Consider the following 15734-nt stretch of genomic DNA (forward strand, 5'->3'; position numbering starts at 1 on the left):
TATCTTATTTACTTGCAATGCTGCAACGACAGAAGAAGCCATATCTCAGTAACCTAATTAGGTGGCTTACTAGATCAAAACATATTTGGTTATTCTACAGTTCAAAAAGTTTAAGCCTGTAAAAACTTGAATAGAAAACATGTTTCTTTATGTTATTTGCAAGAAAATGTTTTGTATGGCTATGATACAATCAAGAGTTGACTACGGATGTAATTTCTATTACCATGATCTTTTTTAACAACAGACCTGCTTACAGATTGTACAAAATAAGATAATATGTTACATGGCACAGACCACTTGCAGGTGTTTGCAAGTACTAGAGACCAGCAAAGGTTTCTGGATGTGGTCGAAGATCATGAGCAAACTACTGAATAAAAAGTTCCTAGTTTGGTTCCTCCTCTCTGGTTCCATGTTGAAAAGATTATGGGTTAATAGTATGTTTATTTTAAAACACTGGATTGTGTTTTAATGAGACCGAGTGAAGGATGAAAGATGGCAGTAAAGAACTATACTGGTGTTGATTCGTGACATATGTATTGTAATTCTTGCAATAAGAGGACAATTGGGACTCCCAAGATCTCCAAGCTGTTTGGAGGTTTGATTGGTTGTTTTGTGGCTTTTGGAGTTTTCAGTATTGACCTGTTAAGAGAGGAGAACTTTGGGTCAATTGACAAGCATCAAGCTAGTTGTTTTTGGTGGTACGTTAATTTTGACTGTGTATTCAGACTGTGAAACACACACACACACTTTCTATACTTGTGCATTCCCAAGCCCCTTACCCTGACCTTAACCAGAGCAAGCTGTGTCTCAGGAACTGCCCTGAAACAATAGTCAAGTGCCTAAATAAACAGTGAAGCAGGTTTTGCTTGCTGCAATCATTACCTCCTTTTCCTACCGACTATTAGAATTTCCTCCCCAAATGTGCATCCAATGTAAGCAATGAAGTGATCAGTAATAAAATCCACAGTCCTCCTTCTATGCAAAAATGTATTTGAAAGTTTATATGAAGATAATATGAAGCTTGAGCTGTCTAAGTTAGTCAAATAAAGTGGATATCTTCCACAGTTAGTCTTTTGGGTAAAAATTTCCCTCTTTGTGTCTCGACGGCAGTGGTGGAAGAAGTATTCAGATCCTACACTTAAGTAACAGTAAAAACACTGTCATCTAAAAAATACTCCAATACAAGTAAAAGTCCTAAATTCAGAATTTTACTTTGGTAAAACTACAGACATATTATCAGCAAAATGTACTGTAATGTAAGTATTAAAAGTCAATATGCAGAGTGTTATATTGTTGTGTAATATGTGTTATATGTTTAGAGTGTTACATTATTATAGTATATTATATTGTTGTTTGTAGTTTATCAATGTGGAGCCAATTTTAGACACTTTGGGTAGATTAATAGTAACAGTACTGCATCATATCATATACATGTATCATGTTTTTTAATTATAGTAATAATACACTTTATTTATATAGCACCTTTCACACAAAGCCCATAACAAATTTGAATAAAAAAAGAGCAGACAATTTAAACAACAATTAGAATATTAAAACATATTAGTTTACGTAAAATCTTCTTCTGAAAAGTAACTAAAGCTGTCAAATAAATATAGTGAAGTAAAAAGTACAATATTTCCCTCTAAAATGTAGTGGAGTGGAAGTATAAAGTAGCATAAAATGTAAATACTCAAGCAAAGTACATGTACAACAGGTACAAAGTACAATAAATTTGTACTTAAGTATCGTACTTGAGTAAAGGCGCTTGGTTACTTTCCACCACTGCTCAAAAGACAGTTTTCTGTTCAGCTGCTGTGGGAGGATTGTAACAAAAAGAGGGAATTTAGCACTAAAAAGACATTAATGTTAAAAGACACTGAGTTGATTTGCTTCATATTATCTTCAAATAGACTTTAAATAGACTTTTGCTCAGAAGGGGGGCCATTATGAACAGGAGGAATGATTACAGAAAAAAAAGAAACTATCCTTTAATAATACAAGGGTAAAGAAAGCATTAAATAAAACTGTGTTGCTCTCCAAAACCACAGAGGTGCATATTCACACAGTATTTGTTGTGTATATAGCAGTAGAGATGCTCTTCCTCCCTGCGTCTATGGGTTTTTTCGCCCCTCCTCGCGTCTGTCAGGCAGGCGCACCTTTCCTCTCCGGTCCTCCAGCGTTTCTTTACCTTCTTGTCGCTCTCTCAGCCTCGTTGTCTGGCTGTGAACTCTCACCCCAGCTGCTTGGGAAATGTCATACAGGCAGAGGCCCGTGCTGCAGTAGGGGGGCGTAATAGGAGGGGAGAGAGAGAAAAAAAATAACATTTTTACTGCTCTCACTGCATCTTTTTATTTGCGTCTCTGCCGTGCAAGTGCCACATCCCGCTACCAGCAGCAGCAGCAGCAGCCGCCGCCGAAAACTAACCGCTGTCTCAATGCTTGTTTCGCATTAGGGCTACTAAAAAAAAAAATCCGTGCCAGACATGTGAGTAGCAAACCATCGCTTTCTGTTCTCCACTTTTCCCGTTGACTGCTATGTGCTATCGTATCCTCACACCAACGGGGGGAACAAATGGTCATTGAACCGTGCTGTTGTGCATTTAGTGTCAGTGTGCTGGTTTCATGGCTGCATGGCTGAGCTCCAGTCTGTGCACATTGATGGAGCAAATCAAGCCTCGCTGTCGGCTTGTTTTGGGAGCTCTGCGTCGGCTTGGCTAATTGAGCAAAAAAAAAAAAAAAAGGGGGGGGGGGGGGGCTGTTATTATTATTATTATTATTTTTCCTGCTGTAAATAGCTCAGATGGAGGGAAAGCCCATTCAGTCACTGGCTGTATGACAAGTGTGTAATGTAGCCAGGGCTCTTCAGTCTGCTCGCGTTGGTTCAAGGTAGCTGTAAATGTGTGTGTGTGTGTGTGTGTGTGTGTGTGTGTGTGTGTGTGTGTGTGTGTGTGTGTGTGTGGACTCCAGTCAGATGTGGAGGCCCAGGTTAGAGCACACACATAATGCGGCGGTGTTGATCTGAAAGCTGTTTGTAAAGCTTGTGTGAGGGTGACAAGGAGCACAAAACACAGCAGAAATCACAGGGCGAGCACTGATGCAGATGTGAGCACCAAAAAAACAAACAAACAAACAAACAGGAGATGTTGTCTGGTTAGTGTTCAGTGCAACATTTCGTCACAGATGTTTGAGATTGTCTAGATAATCCAGCATGTTTTTCATTCCTCATCTGAAGCCAGCATGTACTGACTAGTTTGTGGTTTGCAGTAATAACTTTACAGGAAACTTACTGTATTTTTTAATATATTGGGCATATTATTCTTGTAATAATTTGTAGTGTGGAGTCTCCGCTCACTTGCTTTTTCAGACTATTTAACTTGGGATGCACCGATACAACTTTATCTCTCCAGATACCAAAGCTGAGACCTCGATTCAGTGTATCTACCAGTGCAGAGGCAATACAGGTGCTCTTTAGTTCCCAAATTTAAAATCTGGACACCATTGGGGATCATTTTTATTTAAGGTAACATGGAGATTGTTAAAAGCAGCTCAGTGTGAGTGAAAGAAGGTAAATGATAGTGGACATGATGCATTTCTATAGTAAAATTTCTAACTGTAAATTGTATTTAATGTGAATCGGTCATGTCATGTCAGTTGATGAAGACTTAGATTAGTGCATCTCAACTTTTAACCACATCTCATGGTCTTCATCAGAGAATGAATATACTTACTCTATGGGGACATTTCATGATGTGGACAAAATCAAAAGTGCATACAGTTGCCTTCACTTTGCCACTAAATACTCATAATGTAAAATGTTCCATAATCATAATTTTAAATATTTTTAAGCTACATTTAATTTGAAGGCATTTGAAACCCGTCAACTATAGAAATTAACTTAATTTTATCTATTTAGATTAAGAGAAACAAATGAGGGGCGACCGGATAGACATCTGTAAAGTCCATCAAATTCCAGGAAATGAGGGATTCATTTCTGCTCAACAAAATGTAAATTTGACATTAGGCTGCAGGTCAGGTTCGTGTAGTGACACACAGATAGAGGTTTTCTGTCTAAACCTTAATGTCGTTTCAGGGGGGAGAACATCCGGCTTCTCTTGAAGATGTCAGTCCAACAAACTAACTGGCTTGTGACCACGATGCCCAGTAGAAGATCCTGGGATTGAGACGTGAATCCCTTTACACTGATGGCCTGGACTGAGTAAGAACTTTGTGTGTTCAGGTTCCCTGTATCAGATGTTTCTGTACTTTGTTTTTTTTTTTCCTGTGTTGGATGAAAAGCTGCTGATGTTGTCAACGGCCGTGGACGATGATGATGATGTTTGCTTCATGCACAACAGGTTTCAGCTGGCCTGCTGAAGCTATGGGGAGCTGTTGGAGCTGTCTGTACAGAGACCCCATCCGAGACAACCATCTCACCAAATTTAAGGTTATATATCCCAAAATATCTTTAAATATAAACACTTATTTTTAATTCCATGTGTCATTGCTGTATCTTACAGTTTTTATAATGTATTGCAGAAGCATGTTCTCACAATCCCACATGACGTGTTGTTTGGTTGTTTTTTTTTTTCCTCTCCCTGTTCTAGGTCATCAATGTGGACGATGAGGGCAACGAGCTGGGCTCTGGGATCATGGAGCTCACCCAGACCGAACTCATTCTTCACACACGCAAGAGAGACGCCATCCGGTGGCCGTATCTCTGCCTGCGACGTTACGGCTACGACTCCAACCTGTTTTCTTTCGAGAGCGGTCGCCGCTGTCAGACTGGGCAGGGTGAGAGAATTTTACTCTGTTTCTCCGCCTCAGTTTAGACGGTTGATTATTTGAAAGAGTAAAAACTGAGACAAGCTTTGCAAAAAAAAGAAAAAGTATCAGTTTTATTTCATAGACTGGAAATGGCATTGAAATGACAAAAAAAGAAAACTGGCAATAGAAAAGCTGTTAAAAAGCTTCCCTTAAAACACTCTTGGTCTAGAGTGTTTAAACTTGACGGCTGCATTAGAGAACATGGTTATATGTGGAGTGGTGCTGAAATCTCATAATTTTACATATTGTGTTATTTGTTTAGCAGGCGTCAAGTAATGTAACCTGTAACATGTTTTACAGATTGCAAATTTTTGCTTTAATCCCTCTCTGTCTCTCTCTACCAAAATATAACATAAGCTGTGTTTTCCATTTGATTTGTCAGTTGTGTTTTTGTTTTGTTTGATGAACTTTATTGTATAGGGGATGCAATGCACTTAAATACAATTTTGAACTTGGCTCTGCACTCTGTTGACTGATGTCCCCCTTACATTACTTTTGTAGCAGTAAGATTACATTAATTGTAGGTTGTAGGTTTTGCTAAAATCGACTGTAAATCCACATTTTAAAGCTGATATTTAAAAAATTTTTCTTCAACCCATGTGGGTTCGTGTCTTCGTCACCTTTTTCACCCCTGATGAGTTTTCACCCAGATGTAGAGTTGTGATGATGATATTTTTTATGTTAAGTTTACAGTTTGTATGGTGTCAGACATTTTAACTTATCATAAAGTTATAGTCACAGTAAAGAAAGCACAGGTGTTACTGATAACATTAAAGTTTCCCAGCATGCACAATTCCAGGACCTCCAAACCGAAACAGTCATTAATTTTGTGCTTTTCCTACTTTGACACGTCAAAAAATCTGCCGTGAAAAAGTTCTATGTCGAATTCGGACTGCATGATATCCGCCTGATAACGGCCTGACCTGACAAACTTGGGACATCTGGAACAAAAATGAACATCAGGCGCAACATGTTCATTTTACCCTGTGTAGCATGTCACAGTACATTGTAGCATCTAGGACACTACATGATATCTCAACCAAACAGCTTGCATGTTGTATTTTTTTGGTCTCCTCTCCCATGTTTTTGAAAACTTTATTTTATGCTTTCAGTGCAGTGTTCTTCAACACGGAGGAACAAAAGAGGAATTATGTTTTACGTTATTTCATTTGATGGCACCTTCAGGTCAGGAACATTATACCAAATAATCGCAAGTGCATCATCACCCTCTGCACTCGTACTGTATTTATGCTGCTCATCCACTCAACCTTCTTCCACCAAGTGGGAGGGGAAAAGACTCTGAACGTTGACTGCTGAGTGGCGATGAATGTTTCCAGTTTCACTTTGAATCATAAAACCATTATCACACACGGAAACATTAGTTGTTATCGCTGCCAAGTGGAACAGTAAAGTCTGTGTCAGTGATCACCTAAGACGTCTCACAGCAAGAATCTGACTATGTTCGCCTGTTCTGACTCGCAGGAGAAGATCATCTCAAAAGACAAAAACATTGTGTAGTCTGATCTGTCACTGGATTCATGTGTGCTTGTAACCAGTACCAAATCACCAATTTTAATTGTTTTATTCAAGAAGGAAAATATGTTAAATATTTGGACATAAGAGGACTGTGGACTTGCCAGATAGTTATCAACATTTATTAATCATATATATAATAATTTATCCTTTATTCATGAAGTTGTGACTGTTTAATCTTTTGTGTTTTCATTGTGATATTGGTGACTAATTGTAAATGTTGTTATTTTGCTCACATGATCAGGAATCTTTGCATTCAAGTGTTCCCGGGCAGAGGAGATCTTCAATCTGCTCCAGGAGCTGATGCAATGTAACAGCATCAACGTGGTGGAAGAGTCGATGATGATGACTCGCAGTGGTCACACGCCAGAGATGGAAATGTCTCGCACACCGCAGACTCCCAACAGTGAGTCAGACAACCACACACACACACACACACGCACACGCGTCGGAGTTCTGCTAATTATACATCTCATTTGAGAATAATTGTAGAACTTGCATGCAGCAATACAGCAGTAATTTTCTGTAACCTATTTATAGACGCGGGTTAAATTGAGTCAGAGGTACAAAGGTATCAAAATAACAGCAGGTGGAATCTTACTGAAATCTGACAGTACTATGAAATGTTTACCAAATAATGGACAAAAACTGGGGACGGAAACCTGCACTACTCATACTGAATGATATGTTTGTTCAGGACTTTTTCTCTGTATACAAAGTGCTCTACTGGAGTGAGAAGTAAATGACAGAACTCTGTTGTGCAGTACAAAATTTTAGTTTTGTTTGCGTGATTTATATTTTCTTAGCAATGATTAGTCTCGAAAGCCATTGACAAGAAGTCTAAAGGCAGCAATATCAATCTTGAGAACTTTTTTTCTCTCAGGTATGGGAGTTTAGCCCCGATTGTACATGTTCTGATTGTCAGTTTGTACATCCTGGATTCCTTTCCTCGCCTCCTCTCCTCACATCTTAGTCCCTCCCACCTGAGATGCGAGCGGAGGAGGCGAGGAAGAGATACGAGGAGAGAGGAGTCGAGGCAACAGACATTTAACAAAATGAGACGTCCTCGCTTCAGAGCCGTCAAGTCAATTAAATATAACGTGCAGCAGAGCTCCATCATCTGTCCATTGTTTTGTTACAGCCTACTGCTGTACTTTATGATCTCTAACAGATGAGCACAACAGTGTTCATAACAATGTATATATTTACTTTTAATTCAAATTACGACGTGGCATAATATAACAAGACTGTAGGATGTCATACATTTTATTTAACAAGCGCGCGCACACACACACACACTTATATCCTTTATATGTTTTAATGTGTGAAGCACTACAAATGGTTTGTATAGTCCAGCTGTGTGTCACACCTCTTATATACGTCACGGGTGCCAAAAAGACTGCCGCAAAGGATATACCTGTGTATCCTCGCTCATAGCTCCTCCAGCAAGCCTCCTCTCTCCTCCAGATGCATTTTAGGAATTGAGACGTCCTTAAACACGACGCACTGAGATTGATATCTGGGTCACAGGCAGGAGGACAGAGGAGAAAGGAGACAAGGAGGCAGAAAATAGAGAAATGAGAAGAGCCCTTAGTAGTACTACTGAATCTTCTGAGTCAAGTCAGGTGTTTGCTACGACCAGGAGAACCAACACCATTTTAATTATACTTCATAAAATTGTAATATATTAAGTAATTCAAACTTGAAAACAAAAGAATTGGAGTGTAAAGGACAAAATACATTGATTGAAGTATATTCACAATGCCTTTTTAAAAACTTTTACTTCCAAAAGAGATCAATCATATAACACCACCCGATTATAGCTGCCACACCGCAGTTCTTTGTTCATGTCTTTGTATTGTCACATCAATGTGCTTGCAGCTCCAGCGTTCCCTGTCCAGGCTTTTCCCAATGGATACCCTGGTTATCCAATCAGAGGTGATTCCTCCCAACCCTCTCTTGCTGATGATCATGGACATAGCCTCATGGGTTTGGAAGACCAGGTAAGACGTATCCATGCTGCTGTCTGCTTATTGTTCAGTGTGTCCGTTCACAGTTTAACCCTGTTTTTACTTTCCCCACCAGACCCACACCTATGTAAATACTGTTAGTATGGAGGGGGATCTCTCTATGCGTCACTGTGTGCACTCCCTACCTGAGGTGCGGCCCAGCACTTTCCCTGAAACAACACGGGGAGCCATGCCCATCGGGGGCCAAGGAAACGCACAGTCCAACCTGCGGTGCTGTCCCCTGGAGGAGCATAAAGATCCTCAGGTGTTCTTACAGCCGTCCTCGCAGGAGGTCAAATTCATGCTGGGCCCCACTCCAGCACAGCGCCATCTCATGGAGAGGGAGAGAGAGAGGGAAAGGCATGGGCACAATCCTCACAGCCTTCAGCCAGTAGAGGGTGCAACAGGCTCAGAGACGGAAGGAGACGAGCCCTCTATGCACATGTGCAACTCTCACTCCTATCATCATTTCCATCACCACGCACACCGGCACCCAGGCCATGAGCATCCGGACGGCTGCCAGAGCGGCGAGCTCACCTACGAGAACATCAACGGCCTGAGGAGCGGCAGGAAGCAGCGACTGAGTCCCAGCAGCGTGTCGCAGTCTGTGGGGTCGAGCAGCAGCAGCAGCACTGGGGACAGTCACTCCCACTCTCTCCTTCACCCACACGCTCATGGCCCGTCGTCTCTACCTCCGCAGGGCTACGCTTGCGAGAGGGGCATGGGTGGAGGTCACCGTCGGACAGCTTTGCTCAACTACGAGAACCTGCCGTCTCTGCCCCCCGTGTGGGAGTACAGCGCTCTGCAGCGGGACGACGAGCAGGAAGAGGAAGATGATGAGCAGGATGAGGATGAATATGAAGAAGAGGAGGAAGATTTTGATGAGTATGAGTTCTCAGAAGGCCCTGGGACACCCAATGGGTACCACCAGGATGGTCGGGGCATCCACAGAGATGCCCTGCAGAACTATGTCAACACAGAGCAGGTCCAGCCACCCCGGCTCCGACATACCTGCCCCCCACACCCGCGGCCATGTCAGCCAGACAGAGGGGGGCGAATATTTAGCTTTGATTTCCGCAGACGATCGAGGTCAGGGGTTGGAGGCTGTGAGCACGGCCACATGCCTCCATCACGGCAGCTGAACTACATCCAGGTGGACCTAGAGGGAGAACCTCCCTGCCAAGCCCTCAGCGGCGGGGGTGCCCAGACCCAGCCACAGCACCAGCGCCTACCACCCAAAAAATGTGGCCAGCAGGCACCCCGGCGCAGTGAATGCTACGCAGTTATTGACCTAAAGAAGACCGCTGCCATGTCCAACCTGCAGAAAGCTCTGCCCAGGGATGATGGGACTTCCAGAAAGACTCGCCACAACAGCACAGACCTGCCTCTGTAAACGGTGTTCAAACTGAAGAGGAAAGATGAAGACAGATGAAGGCTTATCCTCATCTTAGCACACTGGACCCTTCACTGTCATCCATCCATTCAACTGTCGGGCTGACTAATACAGTACAGGTACCTAATTAGAAACTTACTGAAACCTATCTGTGCATATAAAAGGAAAATCTCTGAGGAGAATTTGCCATTTTATTCTGTGTTATTTATTAGATATGTGGTGTGAAGCTCTCTCAAGAATCCTGCAGTTTCAACTGCAAATACTGTTTGCTGGATATATGGATATATTTATAAGCATAAAATCATGTACATATGATTTTATGCTTAGCTTAGAGCAGAGACCTCTGTTTTCAGTGGAAGCAGTCATTGCCATACTGTATTAGAAAAATTTGATTCTTAAACCCATCTCCACTCACAAATCGTATTGTTGCCATCATTTACTTACCTACATCCATGTGCTGTTTTTTTTTTTTTTTTTTTTCCTTTTTTTTTTAATATTCAATCACTACGAGAATCAAGAACCCTCGTTACAGAAGGTGTAGAGAGTAGTTGTTGGCATGAAAGATGGTTAATGGTTCCTTTAAGATACTGGCCAATGTTCATACCTCATCACAAGCACCGAAGTCTAATATCATGGCTGGTAGAAGAGACTATTATTGTTAATATATGCCTATGGAGCATTTTGCACACAATCCTATGGAATTGTATTTATCATGTTTTAGAAATGGTTTCGTCCAATCTGAGTTTTCACATTGACAGAAAAATGAGATATTTTGAGAATTAGACTAAACCGAAGGGGAAAGTAGCACACATGGATTAAATGAGCTTCGGCTCCCTCTTATCCACATGCAGCAATTTGAAAAAAAAAAAAAAAAAAAGAAAAAGTAGCATATCATTCTCGATCACGCCTCCTGTTTTATCATCCCAGACCTGCAGGAGGTGTACACGGTTTACGCTTGTCACGTTGCACTTTTGATCCCGGGCCTCTGAAACACCCTCTACTCCTACTCCACTGGAGCCACAAGGTTCGACCGTGTTGTTTTAACCCAAAGCAGGGGGCCAAATATTTCACGGACATTCTTAGTCTGCATAGTAAATAAGATTTATTTAAATGTTTTGACGGAGACATCGATAACCTCAAAAAGTGGCATTAAGCTATAACCTCACATGAAGTGTGCTGATTCTATAATTTGTCAGGTGTGAATGGGTCTGTTTTTAAAGGGTAATCAAGTATGTCGCAAAGTCGTGCAGTGAAGATTTTTGTGAGGCTATTTATCAACCTTTTTAGTTAGATATTTATTTATTTGTTTATTTATTTGTTCATTCTTTTTTTTTGTAATCATTTTGTTTTCCATGTGATGACCTGCATTTTGTAATCCAGTTGGTAATATGGAGACCAAAGTTTCACCTCAAATTATCACTGGATATACTTGGTGTATTACTGTTATAACTGTGCTTAATTATATTTAAAGAAAAAAAGAAAGACTGTATTTATATTTTAAGTGCCAAAACTTAATTGCAAACTGTACAATGAATAAAATCAAATGTGCCATTAGGATTTGTAGGAAACAAATACGACAGAAAGGCATCAGGTCATAACACAGCGAAGGCGGCAGTCGGGAGACAAACTTTAAAAAAGAAGTAGAAATTAAAATGACAAAAAAAACAAAAAAACACTGCACATTCCACCTCATCCACATTGACAGCCATTTTGAGGGAGATATGAGAATGGTAATCTTGTAGTCTGATAATCACAGTCAGGGTGGTTTTATGCTGCTACATGTACATACTAACAGTAGCCCACGTAAGCGACAGGTACTTGTCAAAAATGAAAAATGATGTGTTCAAACCTATGCGATGTCAGATCTTTTATCATTGTTAGCTAATAGAAGTAGCATTGTTGTGTTCTTCTGAGATTATTTCTGAGCAGTAGAAATGTAACGTGACATTTCAGAGATTGTTTCATTTGGCCAATATTTCCTTTCATCAAGATTGTTTTCCTGACAAACTGGCTGTCTAGTAGGAGAGGTAACGCAAGCACAGGCCCACTGATGCTGTCATCCTTTATTTGAACATTTCAGCTGACAGAGGAAGGCTAGATGTATTAGATTTACACATGTATAGGCCTTCAAATGCAGATGTATTATGGCATTTAGCTGAAGTTGGTCTTTTTTTTTTCTAAATGAGAATTAGAGATGAATATGAGACACAAATACAACTTCTCAACCTTTACATAAGGTGGGTTTTTTTTGGCTTCTGTGTCACATGAGTCAAAGTGCAAAGAGCGGATTAGCTATAGTGCAAAGAAAAGATGATTTCTTCAAATTCGGTTGTGCAACAATGGGTGCTTCTGATTTGTGCTCAGATTGTACGTCACATGACAATTCTCCAACAAGCCCTGCCCACAAAACAGCACAGACAGAAATCTCTCATGTGAGTGCTTTAAGGGCTTTCTTGGCCTTAAATAATCTGTAATAGTCTCAGAAAATAATGAAAAAAGCCCATCGCATTTTCCCACACAGCCCATGATGGCGTCTCAAATATCTCAAATGTATTCAACATACATTGAAATACAACAGAGAAGAGCTGCAAATCCTCACATTTGAGAAGCTGGAATCAGTGAATATTTGGAATATTTTTGCTTGATAGATGACTCAAATTGTTGGCGATTAATTTTCTTTAGATCATCAATGAACTAGTCATTACAGCACTGGATGTCTGCCAAAGTTAAATAATCTATTACCATCTATTATTTTTAGATATGGGATAAGAAGGCGTTTGTATTGAAATTTTTTGGTTTTTACGATTATTTAAGTTTAAAAAATGTCATAGAACAGTGAAATTTAATTAATTCAACCCAAAGTGACATCCGCAAAACCCAAATTTATTCAGTTTACAATGATATAAAGCAGAGAAAAGCAGCAAATCCAAGAATAAATGACTTAAACAACTATTTTTCAAAATGTAATCAATTAATCGACTCAATGTTTCAACGCCGCAGGTTTGATACACTGATGTGAAATTGGCACAAATGTTCTTGGTCTTGTTTCAGATGTACATTCCCAACACAGAAGCCTTAAAAAAAAAAAAAAGTTGCAAGTCTGTCTTTTTGCTTCATAATCATACTTTGACATACTTTTTTTTGTTTGTTTGTTTGTTTTTTTTAAAAAGTTACTTCTCTAACAAAAAGGCCAACTTAAAGCTTGTCCTGATACTGGCATTTTTGACTGTACTTGCAGAGATATTGTCATGATCCACTGGAAGGATGTTTACATTTTTGCAATAATAGGTGAATTATTGTTTTGTCAAACTAAATCAGACCAATGTGTGAAGTGTGAAATTTTAAATAGTAGTCTTTAGAGCTGTGGGCTTGATGTATTTAATCGCCTGTTCTTCTGTGAATCAGCAGTCTTATTATTTCAGGAACGATGTTTTACTTTTCAACCTTCATAGTGCAATTTTAGCTATGAAAGTAAAAAAAAAAAAAAAATGTTTTAAAAAATGCCTGTTTTCTTGATTGTCAGACACTGCGTGTTTGCTTAAACTCACATTAACAGTGCCATACAGTAGGTGACCATTGCCAGTACCTAAATTACATTTTATTCAATGTATTAAACTTTTCAATGTTTCATACAGAAATCAGCAAGAGGTTCATCTAATATCTCAGAATAATGTTACCTGTGGTTTTATGGTCATTTAAAAAAAAAAAATACCCATGTTGAAATGTGTTAACTATCTTTGTTATAACGCAGTAACCTCACCACCACCCAAACCAGTTAGCAGTGATTACAGCAACGTTACCACATCTCCTGTGTTTACTGATTAATAATCAAAATAAGTAGATATGTTAAATAATTGTTTTGTTTTTTTCAGATCATTCAGCACACATGCGAACTCACTGCACTTGAGTTCAAAAGCAGTGCAGCGCCCATCTCATTACTTTTTGTGATTGGCTCGGTGTAGATGCTATCTCAAGCATTTCATTCTCAGTGTTTATGCCGGAGGCATAATTCACACAGGTGTCTGTGAAATCGTTAAGTGCTGCTCATGGGTGTGATTGGTTCTGCTGGTGTAATCTGCAGGGCAAGGAGACACACGTCGAGATAACAACTCCCATCATTAAGTTCCCCAAACTGAATTTATTGAATTGGTTGTTAAATAAAAAGGGCTTGCTCAGTGTTTACTGTACCAACATGAAAGCGTACATCGAAGTCCATTCAAATAAATTTCTCACTGTGCCTTTCATATTCAAGCTGGACAAATGTTTTCACTGCTGTTAATGAGGGCGGCTTGTTGTTAAAAAAAAAAAAAAAAAAAAAAATACCGCCTGGTTGAAAGTTGAAGACTGATGAAGTTGAAAGAAGCTTTAGTGAAAGTAGTTTTCATACTTCAAGTCGTATTTCATACTTGAAGCTGTATTGTGCCAACTCCTGATTGTTTTACACCATCACCATACTGTATTTAAAGATGATGTCGGTGAAAGGAGTAGTTTGACATTTTGAGATAAATGCGTTTTCTTGCCTAGAGTGACATGAGAAGATTGATGAAAGAAGATTGAAAATGTCGACTTTTTCCTTTAAGCTGTACAACTCAACCTAGAACGAATCCGTTGTCAGTCATCATTAGTTGAGATTACATGAGACAGAAGATAATCGTAATAATCTGTTCAGTAGTTAAGGAGATGCAGTGAAATAGTCAAACTCAATGTGACTGAGAAGGTATTAAATCATGACTTGTATGTTCTGTAGCATATAATGTTAATTACGTGTGTTTGTCATTATAATGTCATGTGACTATGGTGCACTCCACGACTATCTGATTTCTCATCAGCTGCATTTTTGCTCTCATAGTTCTGACGAATGTAGAAATAAAATTCCTTTGTGATTTCTTTCAGTGTTTGTGTACTTTTCCAATTTACAACTTTTCAAAGTGCTACAAAGATCAATACGCAGTACATGTAAGTCAGTTTGCAAGAATACAGTGAGAACAGAAGGGAAGGCCAGCAACATGGTTTGCACCATAGATTTACACATCATCTTCATCAGTGGTATTCATCATCATCACTTCAGTGACTCTGTATCATCTTCAAAATATCACCCACTGAAGATAATCTCAATGACATATTGTTCCCATCCATGCTACGAGATAGATATCTGTCAAAATACTGAAAGTATCAGAAAACTGTAATATCTCTTATTATTATTGTGTATTTTTTTATCTGGGTTGTTTTTGTCTGGTACGAGGGTGTAATCGCCACCAGAGGGTGATATACATGTACGGGTCTGAGCTGTACATTTTTGTGACAGATTTGTGTATTTACATAAAGGTTGCATTGGCCTAACTTTGTAACTATTATATCAATTTATGAAACGAATGAGTGCCAAATATGCTCAAGCATGACAAAATCCGGGACCTACGAGGAACTGCAGGTACTCTCTGACTCATCAAGTGAGACCCGAGTGTCTCACTGCTGTTGTAGACTCTACTTGAGATACGAATGCGCAGCTTGAAGGTTCAACCATGCTAAATATTTTTGCTGAAAGAGGGAAATCTTCTTTATGTTTTGTCTCAGTTTGAAATTTGAAAAAAAAAAAAAAGTTTCTTCAAAATATTTGTTGTATGTTTCTGTGTCCATCCATGGCTTATAAATGAGTATGCAGTGATGGTCTTATCATGCTGCCATTAGAAGTGAATATAAAAAGCTGATTTGCTTCATTTGTTGGACTGTCAAAAACAAACATTTGGGTCATTTCCATTTTTAAATCATTCCACACAGAGATGAGTTGTATGTTATCTGCACTCCTCTTCATCCCACCCTGTCCCAAAAACAAAGTGAGCCTGACATTTGGTGAATTTTATCAATTATAAGTGTGGATTTGTCCAAAATGTAAAAGTAAATGTAATTCCAATATTAAAATGAAGCTATGAAAATATCTTACTGCGCATTAAACAGTGTCGATTTTGTTTTTCATACCTT

The 15734-nt window shown here is 39.4% G+C and overlaps 1 protein-coding gene and 1 long non-coding RNA gene across 3 annotated transcripts in view; one reads left to right on the forward strand and one right to left on the reverse strand.

The window, feature by feature from the left end:
• Positions 1-1620: 1620 nt before the first annotated feature.
• Positions 1621-15734, reverse strand: part of LOC122980111 — a 51915-nt gene continuing 37801 nt past the window's right edge. Inside the window, exon 4 of the long non-coding RNA XR_006402997.1 lies at positions 1621-2274. This is a non-coding gene — a long non-coding RNA (uncharacterized LOC122980111). The remainder of the gene's footprint in view (positions 2275-15734) is intronic.
• frs3 (fibroblast growth factor receptor substrate 3) lies at positions 2281-15695 on the forward strand. Of its 2 annotated transcripts, none has more exons than XM_044347829.1 (7): positions 2281-3460; positions 4090-4215; positions 4355-4443; positions 4604-4790; positions 6601-6762; positions 8238-8359; positions 8442-15695. In XM_044347829.1, the coding sequence occupies exons 3-7, from the start codon at positions 4378-4380 to the stop codon at positions 9756-9758; spliced, it is 1854 nt and encodes a 617-aa protein (XP_044203764.1). In that variant the 5' UTR covers positions 2281-3460; positions 4090-4215; positions 4355-4377; the 3' UTR covers positions 9759-15695. The 2 variants fall into 2 exon arrangements, with proteins under 2 accessions (XP_044203764.1, XP_044203763.1); XM_044347828.1 differs by having other exon boundaries at positions 2281-2484.

This window comes from Thunnus albacares, chromosome 4, assembly GCF_914725855.1.
Source record: "Thunnus albacares chromosome 4, fThuAlb1.1, whole genome shotgun sequence".
Classification (NCBI taxonomy): Eukaryota; Metazoa; Chordata; class Actinopteri; order Scombriformes; family Scombridae; genus Thunnus; species Thunnus albacares.